Source organism: Elephas maximus, chromosome 3 (assembly GCF_024166365.1).
Source record: "Elephas maximus indicus isolate mEleMax1 chromosome 3, mEleMax1 primary haplotype, whole genome shotgun sequence".
Lineage (NCBI taxonomy): Eukaryota > Metazoa > Chordata > Mammalia > Proboscidea > Elephantidae > Elephas > Elephas maximus.
Window position 1 is genome coordinate 140,965,940 of NC_064821.1, and position 23,586 is coordinate 140,989,525.

General features: G+C 36.8%; 1 protein-coding gene across 1 annotated transcript in view; it reads right to left on the reverse strand.

The window, feature by feature from the left end:
* Positions 1 to 2,007: 2,007 nt before the first annotated feature.
* The window catches only part of PLPPR4 (phospholipid phosphatase related 4), a 45,802-nt gene continuing 24,223 nt past the window's right edge, over positions 2,008 to 23,586 (reverse strand). Inside the window, exons 2-7 of the mRNA XM_049875735.1 lie at positions 19,695 to 19,880; positions 12,765 to 12,894; positions 10,673 to 10,868; positions 8,064 to 8,121; positions 6,955 to 7,128; positions 2,008 to 3,989 (exon numbers count right to left, since the gene is read on the reverse strand). Of these exons, the coding sequence (XP_049731692.1) occupies positions 2,664 to 3,989; positions 6,955 to 7,128; positions 8,064 to 8,121; positions 10,673 to 10,868; positions 12,765 to 12,894; positions 19,695 to 19,880 (2,070 nt within the window). The 3' untranslated portion in view covers positions 2,008 to 2,663. The remainder of the gene's footprint in view (positions 3,990 to 6,954; positions 7,129 to 8,063; positions 8,122 to 10,672; positions 10,869 to 12,764; positions 12,895 to 19,694; positions 19,881 to 23,586) is intronic.

The window sequence follows — 23,586 nt, forward strand, 5'->3', positions numbered from 1 at the left end:
TTAGCTGTTTTCCTATATTATCCATTTATACTCTCTCTGAAGTTGAAAAACAAAATATTCCAGTTTTGGTGAAGAAATCTAATCTTTATTTCTATGATGTTAGCACAATATACTCACACAATAGCTTTGCTCTGTACTTAACAAAATACATTTATAGCACTTTACAAACTTTTTCAGTTTGGAAAACATTGCATAACATTTTATTAAACACAATACTTTATATATATTAGATATATATTCATAATTTTATTTACTTTAAAAAGATAATTAACTCTCTTTATTCAATACTTTGTTTTTATCAATAAAGCACAGCCTAACAAAGGAAGAGGTGCTCCCATTAGCAAATACAATAAATAGACCACTAAGAAGAGATACCACCTGTTAGTCTGATTTATTTCAAATTAAGGTACCAGTGGAATGTAAACAAAGATTTTTTTTTCTGTATTTTTTTCTTCTTCTTCCTTTTTTTTTTTTTTACAAAAGATGTGTTATCAAATATACATGCAGAGGTCTGAGTTCTAGTGACTATCGTTATTTTTCCTTAACAATATGGTACAATTTGTTAAGTCATTAAAAACTGTAGCCTTTGGCACTTTGAATAGAAAAAGAATATATTATTATTTATGTAAAGAAAAAAAAACTTCAATGACTAGAGAAGTACTTTAAAATCCTTTGTTAAGAAATAGGAAAGATTAGGAAATATCACACTGCACCTCAAATACTACAGTTTTTTTTTTTTTTTTTCAGAGTCCTAAAACCAGTCCACCTTTACCTCTTTATGAACTGGCCGAAGCCAGCAGTAGTATTGTGATGGTGGTGGTGCTGAGAAGTGGGGAAGTCATCATTTTACTCCCACTTCCCTCTCTGAGAAGGAAATTACTAGAAGGGATGTGGTTGAGTTTGTTTTATTGCCAGAGTTTTCAATTCTGCTGGTTTTAGCTAAATCCCTTGTGCCTTACAAGGTAGGTTTCTCTACGAAAGCTCTGTCCTTTTCCTATAAAAAAAAAATAGAAGCTGATAATGACAAGATATTCTTCCTTTCTAAACAACTCCTTCTGTTCTCGTTGAAAACTGAACTACGAGCAGATCAACCAGCTCTGTTGTTTCTTTTTATCCCTTCAGCAAGTATATATTAGAATTCTTAAGAAATGGTTTAGAAAAGGTTTAACAACAAATTTCAAGAACAGAATATTTCTTCATAGTACTTAAAATATCATGTAAATTTTTAAATTGGAGAACACTTCAAAACATTTTCTTTTTATCTTCTTATAGATAGTATTGGTTTCCTTGGATTTAAGCTCAAGACTTCAGGATAGGTAGCAAAAACTGTTGTTGTTTTGCATTTTAAGCACTAAAACTGTACCTATTCAAATGTTTTGAAGAAATATATTCTTAACTTAGAATGTGAGATACTTTTACTTACCAATTTGCATTTTTCCAGATTCTTCTTGTTGGTGTCTAACTAACAAAAATATTTTAGGGAAGAGAGTAAAACCCAACTACTGTGACTCTAATTTTCTGGTTATCAGGATACCAGAAACAGTTTAATTATCTGGAACCAAATGAAATTTTTGGATTACTTGTTAAGCTAGCAACCTAAGCCAGCTAGTTGCTGCCATTGAATGGTAGACTTGACCAATGTTATTGGTTTGGTTCAAATTTTTTTGTTTCTAAATTCACAGCAATATATTTTGCTCAAGGATTGTCAACTGTTATCTTTGTTTTTAAAATATAAGAACATATCTATAACATCAAAAAAATTTAAAATTCAATAAATAAAGAAGCCATAAAATGCAAAATATGATCACAACAATTTTATAAGTCTCTCTAAAACAATATTTTTTAAATTATGCAGATTTACTCACTAAAAAACAGATTCTTCATTAGCAGTACCTATACTTAAATAAAAAGTAAGCAGCAGAAAAACTATGCAGAAAAATACTAGTTATTTCCTCTCACTGACAATATCCCTATGCAATTTTTGTTGTTGAAGAAAGTATAATTTTAAAGAAATGCACAAAACCTTTTCAATTTTTGACTGTGACAGAGCCACTATGGAGAAGATGCTGTGTGTGCTATTCTAACACAAAGCAACCAGCATCTTATTAATGAAGTAGCATTTCTTTGACAAGGAATTGCACACCACTATTTCACAGCTAAATAGAATATAAGAGTTTACATTGTATATTTACTATAATAATCAGCACCACTCGATATTGAGCTTTAGGTGCAGTTCTCCAAAATGAATATATAATACTGCATGGCCTCTGCTGTAGGGAAAACATGTGTATTCTTGTTTCCTACAGGTAATTAGAAAGAAAAATCCCGAAAGTTGGCACATTCAGGAAGTAAAATAGCATACATTGATGGAAACCACTTTTCTTTTGATAACTGCCCTCTGCAAAACCTTTTGTGTTTGTAGAAGACAGGTCTTAAAACTCTTCACATAATCGCATTAGTTAGGTTCTTGCATTGTGCTTTCCCTCCCCCTTGATATGAAATCTACAAGCTTGAGTGTAGCAGTTTGCAACAGTTCTAGTGTTCCAGGCTCATGGTGGGTAATCTAGTTTGGTGAGAAGACTTCCCAAATGCTGGAGCAAAGCACAGGTAGAATCAACAGGTGGTCTTTTCGGGGGTTGTCCAAATTATTGGATGGCCATCCCTCAATCCTTATAAGCCCGTGTAGGGGAGGTTCCTTTGTAGAAGATGTTTCTAGTGTTCTCAGGGCTGTTGCTTCTTTCAGGGATTAAAATGATGTTGCCCTTTCTTCTCAAGGTGGAGTCGCGGGAAGAAGAAATAGACAACGTCTCTGAACCAACTTCACTGCCCTCTACTGGGGTAACGCGGATGGTGGTGATGCCGTGGTGGTGATGCTCATTATTATCAATGTTGCTTCTCTTGCGATCTCCAGAACCAAAACTGTCTTTTAGGGACTCACAGCTTTCTGAGTCCCTGTTGAGATCGTTGAGTTCATAAGTTTGGCGGAGGCTGCCTTTCTCAGGGGCTTTCCATTTCCAGGAGCCACTGCCTTCGCCCTCGGTGGATGGGATCTGAATGATGGGCCTGTTGTTCTCCGGGTGAGCCTCCACCCTCACGATCCCACTGGGCTCGTGGTCTGTCAAGGTTTTGTAGCGAATGGAACCAGTGCAAGAGACCGTGCTGCCTTCGGTGTTCTTGGGGCTGCTCTGGAGAACGCCCTGCTGCTTGGACATGGCTATTACTTGCATGATTCGGGGCTGGCTGTTGCTTCTATTACAGGCCACAGTCTTCTCAGCAGCTTTCAACCATTTGGCCCGAGCAGAGCTGCTTTTGGGGGAGGTACTTAAATTTTCCTGGGTCTCCTCCGGAATGTGCACCAACTGTGAGGATCCGGGGCGGGACTGAATGGACACTCTTGGCCCTCCAGGCATGCTGTTGTTACACCCAGGGACAGTACCAGGCTGGATCTTGAGGTACTGATTGCCAGGACCATGGTGATCTCCATTCACCCCTACCCTCGATGGCTCTGAGCTTGACCTCATTTCTATGGATCTGGGTGGTGATTGTCCAGGCTCATTCTCTATTACTTGCAGGGACAACTTCCGGCTTTCATTTTTATTCTTCCACTGGGTGAGAAGCTGCTTTGATCGAGCAGAATCCATCGAGGCATGAATGGTCGCATTTCTTCTGACAGGGTCTTCTACTGATGGGGTGTTGGCCCTAGGCAGGGTATTGCTGAAGGTAACCATGTTCTCCTTCCCCATGGGGCTTCGTGGCGTGATGATTTCTACGTCAGCATTTGCCCTTTTGAGATTTGTCAGCGAGCTAGCATCTCGGTGGTTTCGGTTGAGGATGCCTTCTGTGTGAGCAATTCCATCACTGCTGCTACCATTTTTAGCAGATAAAACTCGGTTTGGGTCTTGATTAAGATCAGTCAGAGACCTGAGGGCTTCTCTGTGCTGAAACATACTCTCTTCACTAGGCAGAAAGTTCCCCACAGCATACAAGCCCTAGTGTCCAAGAGAAAACAACAAATCAGTCCTAGAAAATATGGTTACTAATAGTCTCCCCTAGAATACCCACTAAAGTATATAAATAAGGTATGTAGTCTGTATGACACCACTGACTAATAAAAGTAACAGAAAACCAAAACTACAACTAATTATTACCCTGTAAATAGTTTGTAAGTTATATCATAAATTGCTGAACTAATCGTTCAGAAATGGGGAATCCATTACTTTTACTATTAATAGGATTTTTCTTTCTTTTCTCCACTCATTGAATATTTTTGCAAATCCTTTCTTTGTATGTTTTGAGGAGAAAAGTCAGACAATGAGAGAAATAATGATATTCTTCTGTTTTTCAAAGCAATTCATTTTTCTGGTTTTAAGAACTTCAAATTGAGTGACAGCTCAAGGGGCTTCAATGATTTATTTTGCCTTTCATTTCAAACAAAGCTTATGATGGAAAGCAGAAGAAGTATAGAAAATATAGAGCAATGGATTATCCAAAAACCATGATATGAGGTTTTGAGATGAGGTCAGAGACACAAAGTATCACAACTCAATTGAGTACACCCTTACCTGTCAGCATTCTATAGAGTGTTCTCAGAAGGAAGGGCAGAGTCTGCCACTAGATCTTTCCTGATTTAAATTTGGTCTTATATTGGGAAATAACATTTAATTAATTTAGTGCAATTACAAAAAAATTTAACCCAAATTTTATTTAATCTTGTCTTCATAATCAGACTATCTATCTATCTATATATGCATATACATATATATATTTTCGATTTAGGGGCAAAAATTTGGAAAAGGCTAAAATTCAGATTCAGAATTTTTAACCCTTTTACACATGGAAGATCTAATCCCTCCTGGATTTTCAGTTTCTGAGATGCTTAGTTTGGAGATACAGTCAAGCAGAAGATGTTTATTTGTGTGCTAATTTCAATAAAATATAGACACTACATGTTTTTCCAGTTAAAACAAACGAGTTTTATGGATTTTTTTTTTGTAGCCAGTTTCCAGTGAACAATGGCCTTGGCTTAGAACTGATAAATTTCCAATTTCAGAACGCTGAATGCATGCAGGAATGAAGTAAAGTCAAGCTCCTATCTCTCCAACTATAATTTCTGGTGATAATCTCTTAAATAATGTCTGTCTGTTTCCACTAACAGAGTTCACTAGGATGAGCAGTCCCTACCCATGTTACATTAAAAATTAGAGTTAAATTTGTAAGTTTGGGAAAATCCTCCACTAGACTATAAGTTCTGTCTGTATTGTTCATCACTGAACTAGTTGGTCAACCCTTGCAATGGTATGAGGCACAACTGGAAGGAGGGTTGCAATTCAAGTTTATATCCTTTGTACTACAAAGTTCATGCTATTTCTGAGACACTGAAAAATCACACCTGCAAAAGCTTGAGCTATAAAACAACAGTTCTCAGTCTTCATTTCTTCTGTGACACATATTGCCAATTAACACTCCACGGGCAACCCAGGGTTATGCACAATTCCTGACACATTGACTTCAGTTTGACTCATTTCTCCTCCACAGAAGAAAACACGTAAGGAAGAGTGAGATTTAATGTGACAGCTGTAACTATATTAGTTTGTAAAAACGAAAAACTAAATCACTGCATACTGAGTATTTTATTATTTTTTGAAATAATGTTCTTGTGATACCTTTCACAAGTGCACCAAGCTCTCATGAGTGAGCACTGCTGCTATAGAAAATTCGTTCTTATTTCTCAGTCAGCTTCTTCTCACTTTCCTTCGTTATTGTCTTTTCCCTGCATGCTGCTTACATACTGGCATTCCGTGGCTCTTTTTTATTCTTATGATATGGCAATTTTAGGTGCCTCCATAAGTACAATAATACTTCTACTGCTAATGTTGATTCCCAAATCTATTTCTCCAGCACTGATTGCTCTTTGAGCTCCAGACTCAATTCTTCAGCATAAATACCTAAACACTGACAGTGTTACATAAAGCTGCCTATTGGTCATCTTTCCTTAAATATTTCAATATTTAAGGAAAGAATTTTTTCAATCTGATCCCTAACCCCACTGACCTGCCCTCTCTATCATATACATAGTTTGTTAATGAAGTCGCCATCTGCCCAGGCTTCTAAGCCTGAAATCTGGCCATCATCTTTCATTCCTCCTGTTCCCTCACCTGCCATATGTACTTGCCCTTTCACATGCCCATATCTCTACATATGCAGCTTCTTCTGCTTGAATGTCCTTCCTCCTTTCCTTACCCTGAGAAACTGTTGTTTTTTGAACAACATACCACTTCTATGAAGACTTCTTTAAATTCTTTAGGGAGTTTGCTATTCCCAAAGCACTTTGCTCATACCCTATTATATGATTTTGCATATTATAACCATTTATACTTATGTTAGTCTTTAGATGTACAAACTCTTCAAGGATACATCTTATTTCTCACTGTCCTGATGCTTAATATAGTGCCTGGCACATATTAGATATTAAATAAACGTAAAATTAATGAATAAATGCATGAATGAATGAAATGGGCAAGCTCTGTTTCCTTGTATTGAGGATATTTCTCTTGGAAGGAGATTGGATTTAAAAATAGAGTACTGTTAATGAATTCAATATGTTAGATCATAGTTATATCCAGGTGCTATATTTGTGTTGTTGGGCAAGCTATCTGACTTTCTTATACTTCACTTTCCTCATCTATAAAATAATACTAACAATAATAGCTTTTACCTCCTTTTTGTTGTAGTTGTTATAAAATGAGACAATCCTTCTGAAATCACAGTTTCTGGCACATAGTAAGAGTTTAATAAATTATATTATTGAAAGTGCAATATGTGTTTTGGCTTAGTATGAAGATGCGGCCAGAGACTTTTTTCACGATAGTAGTAAATTATTATGGTGCAAAATATTCCATGCATATTTTTCATTTTAAATTGTGGTTTATCAAATAATAATAATAAATTATTTACCAAGTAGAGAGCAATTCCTCCTCCTATTAAAAAGCCACAATAGACATCAACTGGGTGGTTTTTATACTGGGTTATCCGTGTTAGTCCACAGATGATCCCACAGATGATAAATGTAAAGACCAAGAGAGGTTTCAGAAGCTTAGAGGAATCCGTTAATGTGGAGTTGAAGTACATCTTCGAAATGAAAGAAATGGGTTAAGCCTACTACAAAGACCATTTTATATTAAATTATAATCAAATAAAAACAACAACAACAAAAAAACCAAACCCATTGCCTACAAGTCAATTTGACTCATAGCGACCCTTTAGGACACAGTAGAACTGCTCCATAGGGTTTCCAGGGAGCAGCTGGTGGATCTGAACTGTCAATCTTTTGGTAAACAGCCGAATGCTTAACCACTGGGCCACCAGAGCTCCTATCCAATAAAAGTTAGACTCAAAAGCCTAACTAATACACTCAAGCATCATTATTACTGTTTTATTCTCCCTGCTATGGTTGTGTTTACACCTGTAGAGAAGGGAGATACATGTTGGAATCATCAAACAAATAAAAGATCTTTCATTTAATTGCTTGAAAGTTTGAAAAAAAAATGGAAGCAATGGAATTAGTCAAATATCTGGTTCGTCTCCATGTTACTTGTCACATACTTTTGGTTGCTTTTTCTCACAAAAGACTTCATGAACTATATTGTATTAATCAGCTACAATGACTATTATTGTACCATATTTATCAAATTTACACTGGCTTAGAACTAACCATTGTTACGTAAATACTGAAAGTAAAGTGTGTGTGTACTTAATGCAGTTCTTTCAGTTTTAGTAAGTGTAACATCCATGTAGTTCACAACACCCTCCCATGAAGTACAATATTACATTAAAGGGATACCAAGCTAAATAAATACCATTACACTGCAAAAAAAAAAATTATTTTACTGTACTATTTTTTATAGAATCGTATTTCTTTCTCCAATGCCATTGTATTAAAAGACTGCAGTGCTAATGTTTACTGTTCTGTTATTACACAGCCATATAATCTGGTCATCTGGAGACAACACTTACTCGTCTGATTTTCTGTTAGACAACTTAACGAGAAAGATCCAGTCACTTACCGAAACATACACAGCTGCAAACGCTGCGAGGGTCGCATGTTGAGAAGGAAATGACTTTCTGCCAAATAAATACAGTCAAATTATGCCTTTTAATTCAGATACACCACTAGCAATCATCTGAAGAACACTGAGTGGTTAATATGTTCAATTTAAAAGCCACAAGGCAACAAAGAATAATTTTAATTCCCATTTCATTTTCTGGGGAAAGACCTGGGTGATAAAATAAATACTGCTACTTGCTGTTAGTATTAAAGAGTAATGGAGTTTCACTTTCCAACATAAATACCTGTGCCAGGTTGGTAAGGAACCACTTCTTTACCCCACTGAAATGATGGTTGAAAGTAGAAACTGATTGGCAAACATTATAATAGTTCTTATATAATAGAATTATTTTCTGTTTAAAGCAAATTTGAAAAAATTGGTGTTTTAAAGCTTTAAAACTTTTTTTATGCCTCTAAATACATGGTTTTGGTTACATAAAAATTTTTTTTTATTAACTTTTATTGAGCTTCAAGTGAACGTTTGCAAATCAAGTCAGTCTGTCACATATAAGTTTACATACATCTCACTCCCTACTCCCACTTGCTCTCCCCCTAATGAGTCAGCCCTTCCAGTCTCTCCTTTCGTGACAATTTGGCCAGCTTCCCACTCTCTCTATCCTCCCATCCCCCCTCCAGACAGGAGATGCCAACACAATCTCAAGTGTCCACCTGATATAATTAGCTCACTCTTCATCAGCGTCTCTCTCCCACCCACTGTCCAGTCCCTTTCATGTCTGATGAGTTGTCTTCGGGGATGGTTCCTGTCCTGTGCCAACAGAAGGTCTGGGGACCATGGCCGCCGGGATTCCTCTAGTCTCAGTCAGACCATTAAGTACGGTCTCTTTATGAGAATTTGGGGTCTGCATCCCACTGATCTCCTGCTCCCTCAGGGGTTCTCTGTTGTGCTCCCTGTCAGGGCAGTCCTCGATTGTGGCCGGGCACCAACTAGTTCTTCTGGTCTCAGGATGATGTAGGTCTCTGGTTCATGTGGCCTTTTCTGTCTCTTGGGCTCTTAGTTGTTGTGTGACCTTGGTGTTCTTCATTCTCCTTTGCTCCAGGTGGGTTGAGACCAATTGATGCATCTTAGATGGCTGCTTGTTAGCATTTAAGACCCCAGACGCCACATTTCAAAGTGGGATGCAGAATGTTTTCATAATAGAATTATTTTGCCAATTGACTTAGAAGTCCCCTTAAACCATGGTCCCCAAACCCCCGCCCTTGCTCCGCTGACCTTTGAAGCATTCATTTTATCCCAGAAACTTCTTTGCTTTTGGTCCAGTCCAATTGAGCTGACCTTCCAGCTTACATAAAATTTTTAAAAGACAAAATTATTTTCTCACCGCAGTAGCTCTAAATGTGTGTGTGTGTGTGTGTGTTTAATACCAAGAAAGCACGCAAAGTCCAATTTTAACAAAGCGTTTCTCTGTATATTACACTCTGGAAATCATTATCATGTCAAGAATAACAGAGCATTTTATTTAGTTAAATAATTGAAGGAAGATGGTTGGGGAGATGGAACACTGGATAGTGGGAGAGACACTTAAAAGGACAGACAAAAGAAAAAGGACAGAGATTTCTTTCCATGGATAAGAAAATCTTGGAAAAAATAAATTGAGAGTTATAGTAATGCCCCCCTAATTACTTGGCACCACATTACAGAGAATAATCATTCCACACAGACAAGATAATGTAAAAGGATGGAGAAAGAAGACATAGGTCTTGAATGTAAATTTAAAATTATTGAATGGTCCATGGGAACTTGGATGTGTATAATCACATGATATCAGTCTCTGGTTTCTCAAGTGTACGTATTAACTTATTTTTGACTATTATATTAATTTTGGGAACAAACTGAGTAACAAACCCATCTTGTAATCATTCATTTTTCCTCATTCCCCTGAAGTTTATCTCTTTTGAGCTTCTAAGATACCGCCTCTTGCCATATAAGTTTATTTTTACTTTGTTGATTGAAAAAAATAATGCATTGGTAGGCTTCTTTTTCAGTATTTTAGTCCCTTGTTTTCTGAAATGCAAGGCCAGAAGCTATAAAGGTATTCCAGGTTTATTTTTTAAAAAGATATAAAACCTGAGATGTTACCACTTCTCAAATTCTACCACAATTCACAGGGTTCTTTTGATAAAACATGTCGAGATGTAAATATCACAGATATTTAGTCTTGCAGTTAAGCCAGTGCAAGACACATGTCCTAAGGTGACATTAAGTGCCATAATGACTGTAAGCCATCACTGACTGTAAATATCTTAAAGTAAACCTATGAGGTAAATCTGGAACCAAAAGAAGTATAGGGCGTATCACAAAACATGAGTGGGGACTGGTGATATGAGGACTGGTAACAAGAATGTGAGGCTGAAGTTTGGAGACAGAGAGAAGGATTCAGAAGGAGCCACCAGTGGGTTTCTACCATACAATCACTAAAGAGATCACTGAATTGAGAAGAAAAATAACACCAAAATCATTATGACTTTGGATGTTTAAAATGATACCGCGAGCAATTACTGAACACCGGGAACACTGACATGGAATTTTTTTAGGTCTCAGTTTCTCACCTTCCACTGTTGATAACTGTAAGGTCAGATCCCGAGCAAATATCTTCTACAATGTAGGAATTTTCTTTGCAAGATACATTCAGAGAGGTATAGTTTGGCTTGCACACAGTCAGAAAGTATGGTGCCTGATACCCTGTGGACAGTTGTATGATATCTGTAATGAGAGCTGTAGAGCATAGTCCAAATACATGAACACCTATAAGCCAAAGGAAAGAAAGTGTAACCAAGTTAGCGGTTAATGCTGATGTTGAGTCATCATCTGCCATGTTAATTACACACTAATATGCCAACTTTAAAATCTGTTAGAATCATTTTCTCTAAGTTTATTTCAAGAAGATAGTATAAAATATTCCTAAACTCATAAACAGATACTTAAAGACAAAAGGGCAATAAGTATCTCCAAAGGAGTAATTTGAGACATTTTTATCAGCGTTTGGCTAATTAGGGCTAATTCTTGATATTATTAACCATAGGCCACTTGACAAACACCTGGATCACATTAAGTTGACGGTGTGATTTGAGAAGGGCTAAATGTGGGGATGTGGGGAATGAAGCATGGCATAGGACTTTTATTTCCACATTCCAATCCCTGGCAGTATGCAAGGTTTTGGAGAGAAGTAGGGATAATAGGGGAAACCTACCTAGTTTTACTTTTGGAGAAGGAAAATCATAACCCCAGACCCAGGAAGAATGGGGCTACTGAGTGAGGACCTCTGGAAATTGTTCACTAGAGTATGATGGGCCTTCTTTCAGTCACGAGGCATTTCGGAGGTCACATGCCATCTGTCCACAGCATTTTGTTAAATTAGGGAAAATTTTCTCAGAGATCAGCTACTTGCCCTCCAGTTTTATTCCCTGGCCTCAGTGTGTGACCCTGCCAAGGGATCTGTTCTTGTTTTACCAACTTGATATGCTTTACTTAGTGGAGAGGATTTACACAGTCCAGGACAGAATTTAAACCCAGACTTTTTGCTATTTTGAGAGAGAGGATTATATTTATTTAGGTATTACGTGAAGTTGCCTATTCCTTTGAACTGACAGGTAACAAGTAAAAATAACATTTTACTGACTTATTGAGAAATAATATAAAACACTCAGGTTGGTGTGATACACTGTGACTTGTCTACTTAGCTCAGATAAGGGGAAAAAAAAAAATTCCAGTTTGTGACTCAAGCACCATTAAGATGATCCATGCAAATCAGAAGGAATGAAGGTTTAGATAGTCTGATTGATCCTGGTTGTCCCAGATGTATTGATTTCCTTTGCTGTTGTTAACTACCAATGAGTCAGTCTCAACTCATGACAACCCCGTGGACAAGGGGATCAGACCATGGTGATCCATAATGCTTTTATTGGCTGATTTTTTGGAAGCACATCGCCAAACCTAGTTCATCTTAGTCTGAATGCTCCACTGAAACCTGTTCAGCATCACGGTCCCACGGAAGCCTCCAGTGACAGATAAGGGGTGGCTGTGTTTGAAGTGTACTGGCCAGGAATCAAACCCTGGTCTCTTACATGGAAGGTGAGAATTCTGCCACTGAACCCCATCTGCTGCCATTGATTTTCTATAGGTCTCCTAAAAAATGAGAGGGAAAGCCAGAGAATATAACCAAGGAAAAAGAGCCACGGATGCAGTGTTCCATGGTGACATTTCCATTTGTAGTAACTTCTGGATGAAAACACTCTTGGACAATTGAAATCGAATCATTGATGTGGCTAAAGTAATATCTGAAGAGTTACCCATTCGTATTGGCCTGCTGACATTTATTCTCCCCTTTAAAAAACTGAACATAGATTCAATGGAACCACTTCCTTTAAAGTAAATTCAAGTTTCAACCTGAGCTAAGACAAAAATATTCTTAAGTGTATGGCATATTAACTCTGAAAACAAGGCATATAACTGTAAATAGCACATTTCAGATACAAAGCACAAATTTTGGTGTTTTAACAGTTTCTTGCATAATGTAAATCTCATCATGTATCTGAAATTATACATGTAAATTATAGCTTTAAAGACTTAATATCTGTAATTAACCATAAGATTTCTACTTAGAAAAAAAATTTCCCTTTGTAATTGGTACCCCTCACACACCAACGAATCTAACGGCTCTTCTAAGAAAAGAGTTGAAGTTGCAGCCTCCAGCATTTATGTTGGGCTCCAGTCCAACTCCATTTCTTCTTTTGGACAGGCAACAGTAGAGAATTCCTTCCCCTACCATAATCTGCAAAGACAAGAAGGTGTTCAGAATGAACTCATTACTTACAAATGAATTATGAGTCATCTCTTAACACTTTGTCAATTCAACAAGGTAAAGGTGTATTTTCTTCAAAACTGTAAAGAAATGTAAAGTAATTTCTCCCGAGTATTTGAGCAAGCAGTGAGAGGAAGCAATTAGGGAAGCCGTGAAGACCATTAGGTGGATATCCTGTACTCTTATGCACTGGTTAAGTGTGCGATTGTATTCTGACACTTTAAAGTGGTTACAGCACTCAGGCTTTGGCCCTTTGCCCAACAAGACCCATGATGCTCAATAGATTAATCACATGGTGATTCTGCCCTAACTGTTAAAGCCTTGACATTTCATCCCTAAACCCAGGAAAACAAAATGACTAGGGAGAGAATAAAATAAGCACCAGATTTAGATCAGGAACATCTTATAAGTAGCTTAGTTCAGTAAACTAATTTGAGATTGAGCACAGCATCAATCAATGGAAATCTGGTGTGAGAGTAGAAAGGTACTATCTAGAGTGGTCCAACAAAAATTTCTGCAGTGATGGAAATGTTTTCCGCCCTGTACCACATGGTATCCGTGAACCACATGTGGCTATTGAACAGATGAAATGTAGCTACTAAAACTGAGGAATTGAATTTTTAATTTTATTTCTTTCCATTTAATTAATTAATTAAAATCTAAATTGATTTAATATTAAGATTAAATAGCCACATGTGGCTAAAACCAAACCCACTGCCATAGAGTTGATTTCAACTCCTAGCGGCCTTGTAGGACAGAGTAGAACAGCTCATATGGTTTCCAAGGCTGTAAATCTTTACAAAAGCAGACTCTCCTATCTTCATCCAAAGAAGAGGCTGGTGGGTTTGAACTCTGACATTTCAGTTAGGAGCTGAGTGCTAACAAGTACTAACAGCCCCGTGTGGCTAGTGGTTACCATATTGGACAATGCAGATTATGACAGAATCTAGCAGCCAGGGTGATATTTCCTATGGTATTAAAAAAAAAAAAAAAAGTTGTTTTTTTTTTTTTTTAGGAGCTTAAAAAATCTGTTCACAATGGACAGAGAATCAAACTGTAGTATCAGAAGCAGTGTACTTTGTTGTAAGATTCGAGGACACAGGACATCAGTCAAGGAACTCAGTATTTTTTGGGCATCATTTTTTCAGGAAGTTTTTCATGAAGTCCCTTACTATACTCTAAATTATGTCCCCTTCTATGTGGCTCCCTTGGCATCTTATACTTCCCTCTAGCACAACTTTATTAAAGTCCACTTTAATTGTTCATTTGATTGTCTCTCACTAGGCTAGGACCTCCTGAGGAAGGAACCATTTCTCACGCGCTTTTATCCTATCTAGCCCTGTGCCTAGTTCCGTGGGACTCATGGTACTACCTCTCTTGGACATTTGAGTTATTAGTTATTCTGTACAATAGAAGCAAGACTTGAAATATGAGCTTTAGTTATACAAACATTTTCAAATATTTGAAAAGAGATTGTTGTGAAATCAGATATTGACTTGCATAAATGTGTGGAGCTGAGAAACATAGAATTACATGAGATAGCAACAGTCCCTCAGATGCAAGTGATTGGGTCACTTTAGAGATTATAATCATTTTAAGTGGCTAAAATGGATTTTATGAAAGGAAAACTTTTCTCCAATTCTGATTATTAGCTTAATATTTATTTTATGAGGTGTTTAAAATTATAGGTTTTTTTCTTTTTTTATTACCAAGAGTATGGCCTTCTGCTTCAAACTACTAGGCACAATGAGACTAAATCTGTATTTAGTTATGTAGATAATATAATGTGTGCACAATTATTAAACATTAAATCTGCATAACAAATAAAAAATCGTTCTCTTCAGTGGAACTCTATTAATAACCTTGTGTGAAAATCATGCAACATGCATGATAAATTACTTTAAGATCAGCCATTATAGAAAGAATCAAAAGGAAATTTTTTCATATAACTGAGCATTGAATTGATGGGAATGCAGTCAATTCTATACTCTGGGCAGGTTGAGGTGACATGATGCACCCTGCACACAGAATAAAATAATGACTATCTAAAATTCACTATTTCAAGAAAATTAACCACTTAGCCCTGATATGCTAAGCGTATGGGTAAAATATACTGATTTGGTTTTCACTTCTTCAATAATAATTCTGTGAATAATATTCTCTTTTCAATTTTAGAATGACCTCACATCTTGTTCGTGAATGCTAAGTTACATAAGGATTTATTTTTTTCAGTTTCATTAGAGAAATATGTTTTGCCATACAACATATCAGTCATTATCTGAAATGACCTTGAGATTTCAGGAGTTTGAGTTGGTTTAATATGCTCAAAACTCACATGATGAAAGAGTGCCTTTGACTTCATTTGGCTTGATCATGTAATACGGATGGAGATTTCTTGTCAGTATTTTGACATCACCCAAACTTCCCTTCTCTTAGGAGCATATTAATTTCCTCCTCACACTTCAGTTCATTTTGCCGTGATCTATATTGCATTGCATGAATTTTCAAAATGATTTAATTTGCTTTCAAGATAGAATTCTCCTAAGGGGAACGAGAGAAACTTCCTAATGTATTTCCAAGTGCTCCTGCTTATTTTCGCTTTCTGAATGGCATGCTATTGTGCTGCAGCGTGGCTTCAGGGTTTAAGCTTTGACAATAAAGTTATCCTTTGTTGCTGTTGTCATTTGTAAACAGAAAACAGTTTATGACAAAGCATCTTCTCACAACAGTCTGTTTATGCTGCACGTAAGCCTGAAAAGATACAACATAATTTTTTTGTTGTTGTATCAATTATCATGGAAGAGATTGCATAGTGACTCTGCCTCAGAAAAGATGCTGAGAGGAAATACATCACTTATTATTATATGGGCACAGCTCTTAAAATAATTGCCATAGGAAGAGCTCTCACTCCAGGAGTCTTTCTCATTAAAAAAGCAAAACATAGCCACCAAAAACATTCTGATATTCACCACAGTATCTTTAATGTTTAGGTTTGCCATGGTTGTCTTTGGAAATCTGAACACATTTAACATTCTACATTGCCATCATATAGTCTACTAAAGATAAGTTTACTATCTAGGAACTATCATCAAAATCTGATAGAATTTTCCTATACATTTAGATGGAGTCATCCTTTAATAATAAGCAACACAATTGTATTTTCAGGGAAGGAAAAGTACACATCTTTCCTATTTATGTAATTTCCATGACAATTCATGATAAACCCACATGTTCTGTGTTACTTTCTCTTAGAAAATATTTCCAAAGGACGTAAGCAAACTGCTTGTTTCATTATTAACACTAAAGTCAATGAAAACCGAACATTAAGGAAGAAATTTTCCAATCAAGAACAATTTTTGGAAAATAAGAATTTCACAGATATGGAAGGAATTTTTATGGTTTCATATACAACAGGTATGTGAAAGACAAGTTATTTTTAAAATATCTCTCAAAGCATAAAGAAAAACCTGAGAAGCAAACACTAAATGATCTGTGTAAAAAAATCACTTGATCTTTCTTTTGTTCATGTGATGGTCCTTTTAAAGAATATTGCTAGCATGAAGTCTTTTGTATTGCTTTGTCTTCTCTCCATGGAAACTGGGTGAACATAGGAAGCCCTTTCCTCATACAAATTTATTCTAAAAGCCATTTTCAAATGAAGGATACTGCTTGCCCTCCCCTCCTCCCACACCACCCCATTTTTGAATAGGTTTTATGCCATCATGAAACTAAAAGAAAAACAGCATCCTTGAAAGTCGGAGACTATTAGTCTATTTGTTATTTTCACTTTTAGGAAGAGAGAGAGAGAAAAGACGGTAGTGTAATGTATGCAGTAAGATTAGTGATAGAATTATAGTTCTAGAGCAAGATGACTACAGAAACTATAGGACCAGATGTTGGAATAATATATGTTTTGGGAGAAGTCCTTACAAAAAGAGAGAAAATGGAATTGGAAAGAAATCCAAATGTTTAGAGAGGAATATGAGAAGCAGTATTTCAGTATTTGATGTCAGCAAATCAAGATTTGTCTAACCACAACGCTGTTCACCCAAAACCCATGAAACAGTGTCATAGAAAAGGGTTGCTGACATTCTTGAGTGTTCTGGATCGTTAGGTGACGGGGGAGAAATTACAGGCATCATGGTGTAAACATCTCCCTGGTTTTTCTCTTGTTCTATTAAGAGGTAGGTATTCAGCAGAAATGGAGGCCCTGTGGAGGCCCAGGAATTCAGTGATGCTTCAGGAGCATTCACCTGTCAGAACCACAGGGAAAGAAGTTTGTGGCAGAAGTTGGAACTGGGCATCCCAGGGCAGCTTGGTGGGAAGGGATACACAACAAATTTCCTTTTTCATTCCTCAGGATCCAAGAAAGATTTCAACTCAGAATCCTTCAGAAAACTCCCCTAAGCTGCATATAAGAATTTTTTTACAGGAAATAAGGAATCAGAGGCAGGGGCACAGTGATGGGGTCAACATTGTTGTCCCCAGGACATGTAACTGTGTCAGCAAAGGAAGCAAAGTCAGGGAAATGTTGTTGGCTGGGAGTGCCACAATTAGACCTGCTGTCCTAGAATTTGATAAAATACCCTAGGGAAGAAAGACTTCTGGATATAGAAAACGAAAATTATTAAAGTGATTAAATATTAACACAATATATTCAGCAATGTCATGAACATTTTTATAGTATTTTATTCTATTTCAAGTATATTAATAATAAAAAATTCAGGCTTTAAACCTCAATTTAAGAGAAATGTTTTTGAGTGTGATAGATTTAAAACATATATTCATTCTGCTCTTGTCAAATGATGGGATGATATGGAATTTTTTGTATGTTTTTAGAGAAATGACAGGAAAATGCTGCTATCCTGAGCAATATTGCCCTTTGAAAATATTTTATTAGTCTCTGAGACTCAGCTATATTGCCCTTTGAAAATATTTTATTAGTCTCTGAGTCTCAGCTATATTGCCCTTTGAAAATATTTTGTTAGTCTCTGAGTCTCAGCTGCTTCCAAGTAAATCACTATAGCTCTAATCACCTGGAGTCACTGCATTTTGAATAACTCATTAATTCACAAAGTATTTTGAGACCTTTTAAATATGGAAAATTAAGCTCTAATTTTACTTTCTGAGAGTGTTTTATATAATTTATTTACAGTGTAAACAGAATGATATAATTACTTAATACAGGGGAAATTTAAAAAATAAATCCATGGCTATACAAAAGCGGAGTTTAGAAGGTCTCTGCAAAGACTTTTTCTCTAATTGCTGATGTACAGAGCCAGAATAGGCCAATTCATTAGGAAATCTTGTAAAACTTTTATTCAAACACAGTTTTTAATTTAACCACCACTTCATCTGGCATTCACAACCATGATAAAAGCAAAGTAATAGTTTCTACTGGTAGAAATAAATACTATTAACCTTAAAGCATGTTTTTAGTTGCCTTTATGTAGTATTCTGAGAGTAGAAAGATTGTGAAAAAGCTTTGCTAGTCTTATTTATTAACGAATTAATCTAAAAGTGTGTTCTTTAACATGATTGTTAACTTAAAAACAACAGTGTTTTTTATAATGAAGTATTGCATTGGGGAAACCTGGTGCAAAAGACCTCTTTGAAGTGTTAAAAAGCAAAATGTCACTTTGAGACTAAGGTATGCCTGACAAGCCATGGTATTTTCAATTGCCTCATATACATTCGAAAGCTGGACAATGAATAAGGAAGACCAAAGGAGAATTGATTCCTTTGAATTACGGTGTTGGCAAAGAATATGGACTATATCATGGACTTCCAGAAGAACAAACAAGTCTGTCTTGGAAGAAGTAAAGCCAGAATGCTCCTTAGAAGCAAGGATGGCAAGACTTCATCTCACATACTTTGGACTCATTATCAGGAGGGACCAGTCCCTGGAGAAGGACATCATGCTTGGTAAAGCAGAGGGTCAGTAAAAAGGAGGAAAGCCTTCAGAAAGATAGATTGGCACAGTGGCTGCAACAATGGACTCAGATATAGCAATAACTGTGAGAATTGCACAGTACAAGGCAGTGTTTCCTTCTGTTGTGCATGGGGTCATGATGAGTCAGAACTGACTCAATGGCACCTAAAAATGACAACTATAATGTTTTTAATTCAACTTCAGTGGGCCAGAGCATTTTTTAATATGTTATATACTTTAAAATGCAAATATCTTTTCTGAGTCAAAACTATCTGATTCATTGTGTGTCTGTGTGCATGCATGCACGAGCCTGTCAGGAATGTGAGTCCCATCCCCTTTACTTTTCAATTGTTGATGCTCAACGGTCATAATCAATAAAAAGTGCTGGCCTAGTTAAAAATGAAACTGTTAGTGACATTAACATGCAGTTTTGGGAAGAAAGTCTGTGGGCTGTACAATTACTTGCTTTTTTTCCAGAGATTTCCAGAATTCAGATACCAAATAAACACATAAAAAATACATTCATTAGTAATGGATCAGAAATGTCTTATTATCCATTCAAGAAGAATTATGAAGTTGCAAAATCTTTTCAGAATAATTGATGAAAGTAAATACTAGTGACCCACCATTTTTGTAATCATACAATCTTAAACTTTATTGTGAATAATTTTAAATATTCCTATGTGATGCAGTCTAAATACTTCAAAGATATCTTTTTGGTCCAAGATTTAGAGTTCATCTTTTGCTTTTTATTTTATTTTTCAACTCATTTATTACACAAATGTGATCATTTTTAGTTTTCTGGGACTGAGAAGCACAATCTGGGAGCAATTCTTACCGTAATTGCAGGTCCAGCAAAAGCCAAGCTAAGCAACATGAGGAATGGTATTGCCTCCTGGGTCGGTTCAATGTACGGCATGCTAAGACTTCGGTCATAGCAGCTGAATCCAGAGTGCACAGGTTTGAAGACATCAGTGAGTTCAAGGAAATATAGGCTAACCACCGAGGATGCCAGTATAGGCAGCTGAGAAAAAAAGATACAGAAGCTCGTTAATGGGGGGACATAAATATAATCAGTACATCTTGAAGTAGGAAGCAAGAGGATTTCTCCCTTTCTCTCATTTCATTTCTTATCTCATCTCCCAGAATTAAAATCATTCATAAATACTATTACTTTTGCCTTCAAGACATCTCTAATTCACCCACCTTTGTTATCAACCTACTGGAAGTCCAAACCATCCCTCATCTTTGTTCTTGAGTGGCCTCCTAACTGGTACTCAGATTTCACTCTTGCCCTCCCACTCACCCATCCCTTTTCTACCTAGGATCCAAGTAATCTTTAGAAAATGTTCAAATCCTATCACTCCCTGTCTTAACTACTTCCAGTGGTTTCCTTTCTACTTGAATAAAATCCAAATTCCATACCATGCAAATCTCTGTATGATTTGGCTCTTGCTTCAGTTGCTTACATCTTTGTTCACTACGCTTTCACCACTCCTCAGCCCTCTGCCCACTACAATCCAATTTGTCCTCATTCTTTTCTTGTCATAGTCAAGCTCATTTCTGGTTAGGGCGTTTGTGTTTGCTGTTCCTTCTTCATTTTATGTTCTACCCCTGGCTCTTTGCACAACAGACTTCTCAGTATTTAACGATGCCTTCCTGAACTCTTTCTCTAAGGTAGAGCTTGATCCATCTTCCACTCTCTACTTCATTACTTTGCTTGATTTTCTACATGGCACTTACCAGTAACTGAAATTATCTTTTCAATTTAATGCTTCATTTCTTTATTTTTCACCTTCCTCCATAGCTTACTGAAATACATACTCCATTAAGAGAGAGTTTGCTAGTGTTATTTACTGCTGAGTCCCTGGTGCATAGATATTTTCTTGGCATGTGGAAGGGACACAATCCATCATTTAGTAGTTTAATGAAGAAATAAATACTTGTCAATAAATGACCAAATGAATAAATAAGTAAGCCTTAATTTCTTACAATAAGTTAACTAGAGTTACCAGATTTAGCAAGTAAAAATACATTACTTAAGTTGAATTAGAGTTTCAGATAAACAGCAAATAATTTTTAGTAGAAGTGTCTCCCATGGAATATTTGGAGATACTTGTACTAAAAAATTATTTGCTGTTTATCTGAAATTCTAATTTAACTGTTGTTGCTGTTATTTGCCATGGAATTGATTCCAACTCATGGCAGCCCCCTGTGTGGCTATCCTCTATTTTGTCTGGAAGCCCTAAACTAGACGCAGTCTGCTTTCTAGATTTTGTGTTATAAATTCAAGTATTCATTCATACCATTTGTGATGTACCAGGTACTATGTCAGGGACTAGCTATAACATGGCGAGCAAGACAAATGTCAGCATGGCCACCAAGGACCATAAGCATAATGAAAGATCCGCTCTCAGTTTAAGAGAAATACTACAAGTGCATTGTCTAATAGGCCTTTCAGAACCTGAAAACGCAGACTATTGAAAATTGAAAGAACTGTTTAGTTTAAAGCTTTGTTACTTGTTAAGGAGTCAATATTTAACCAAAGTACAGGTTTTTGATAAAGACATTATAGGCTACTTGTGACTTCCTGTTGTCTGGTTTTAGGAAATGGGAAATTTCCATGGCAGCATTGTGTCTTCTAGCCCTATGAGCTATTTTGGCAAAGAAGTGAGACTAAAGTTTATTGGACAAATTAATAATGTGTGGCGATTAATCTGGTTTCCATTCAGCAAAGGAGAGAACAAAAATTTTGTCAAAACATTCATACTTCTCTTATTAGAATCGGTGATCATTGGATCACCCTAAATATCTGATCATTTCTTCCTACCTCTTGGGTACAGCAGAAATAGTAGCTTTCAGTTTAGGCCAATAAATCACCTCTTTGTGGTGCAGGACAGATTTCCACTTAAATCCACATAAACATACTTTAGTTTTAATTTAACAAACATTTAATATAACACTCAGCCGGAAACTATTCTAAGGAATTTAGATATTTTAATTAATTTACCTTTAAACTTTCAATTATGACATAAGATAGTATTATCCAGACACTGTAAGCAAGTGGCAGAGGGGGGGCTTGAACCCATGAATGCTAGTTGCAAAGCCTTGTTTGTGAACCAGTGTTTTATGTTGCCTTTCTAAAAATAGGGTACAGTATAAGAAAATACAACTGGCATCAATCAACTGAGGTACTGTTCAGCTCAAAATTCTCATCCATTAAGCATTTCTATTTGCAAATCTTAAAAGGAGCCCTGGTGGTACAGTGGTTAAGTGCTTGGCTGCTAAAGGTTTGAACTCACCAGCCACTCCGTGGGAGGAAGATGTGGCAATTTATTCCATAAAGATTTCAGCCTTGGAAATCCTGTGGAGCAGTTCTACTCTGCCCTATAGAGTATGAGTTGGAATTAACTTGAAGGTGATGAGTTTTGGAATTTGCAAACTTTTAGTTACCAATATGCATAACAGCACAAATAGTACTGAAAATTATGACTTCCATAAGTCCAGAGAATGGTTTTCCTCCAATGATTTGAACGCTAACCCTTTCATGAAGAGTGGGACATTTAGATCCCACTTACATTTTCTGCCTCTATGGTTTATTGAGGAAACACTGGTGGCCTAGTGGTTAAGTGCTATGGCTGCTAACCAAACGGCTGGCAGTTCGAATCCATCAGGCACTCCTTGGAATCTCTATGGGGCAGTTCTACTCTGTCCTACAGGGTCACTATGAGTCGGAATCAACTTGATGGCACTGGGTTTGGTTTTTGGTATGGTTTTATTGATAAGGCACTGTATCGCTGACAATACATTCTGCCAGCAGGTGGGGGCGTGTATAAATTTTTGAAATGAAAGAAACAGGTGTGTGCTGCAAATTACTGTTTTTACAGGGTATTGCCCCTCGGTGCTCGAATTGGGAGGGTGCGACTTAATGATTGCCCCTGGGCGCTCATTGCCCTCACAACGACCCTGCCCACAGGGTTTCCAAGGCTGTGATCTTTACAGAAGCAGATTACCACATCTTTCTCCTGCGGAGCCGCTGGTAGGTTCAAACCGATGCCCTTTCAGTTAGCAGCTGAGCGTTTTAACCACTTTGCCACCAGGGCTAAGAAAACCCTGTGGGAGTAGTTCTACTCTGTCACGTGGGGTTGCTATGAGTTGGAATTGACTGGATGGCACCTAATAACAGCAACAGCTATCACCATGGGAATGTTGAAAGGATTAAATGAGGCATTGCGAGTAAAATTCAAAAGTGCCTGGAATGAAGAGTAGTTAATAAATGCTGGTAAGTGTTATTATTATTAATAAACTGATCAAATGTCCTGCTAGTATTAAAATTTTCGTTGATAATCCTTTTTGAGAGTAATTCTTTACTCTTGATTCCTAGCACTTTTTTTTTTTCCTAGCACATCTTTTCAGGAAATTTTTGCACAATGCTTTATATTATAGTTAACTGCTATGGTTTAGTTATGGGGTCTCTGGGTAGTACAAACATTAAGTGCTTGGCTGCTAAGTGAAAGACTGGAGGTTCCAGTCCATCCGGAGGCACTTTGGAAGAAAGGCCTGGCAATCTACTTCTGAAAACTCAGTCATTGAAAACCCTATGATGCGCAGTTCTACTGGGAAACACATGAGGTTGCCATGAGTCAGAACTTACTGAGACAGCTAGTACTGATATAATGTAGTTATAGACTTTGCTCTGCTGAGTTTGAAATCGCATTAAGGTAGGGAAG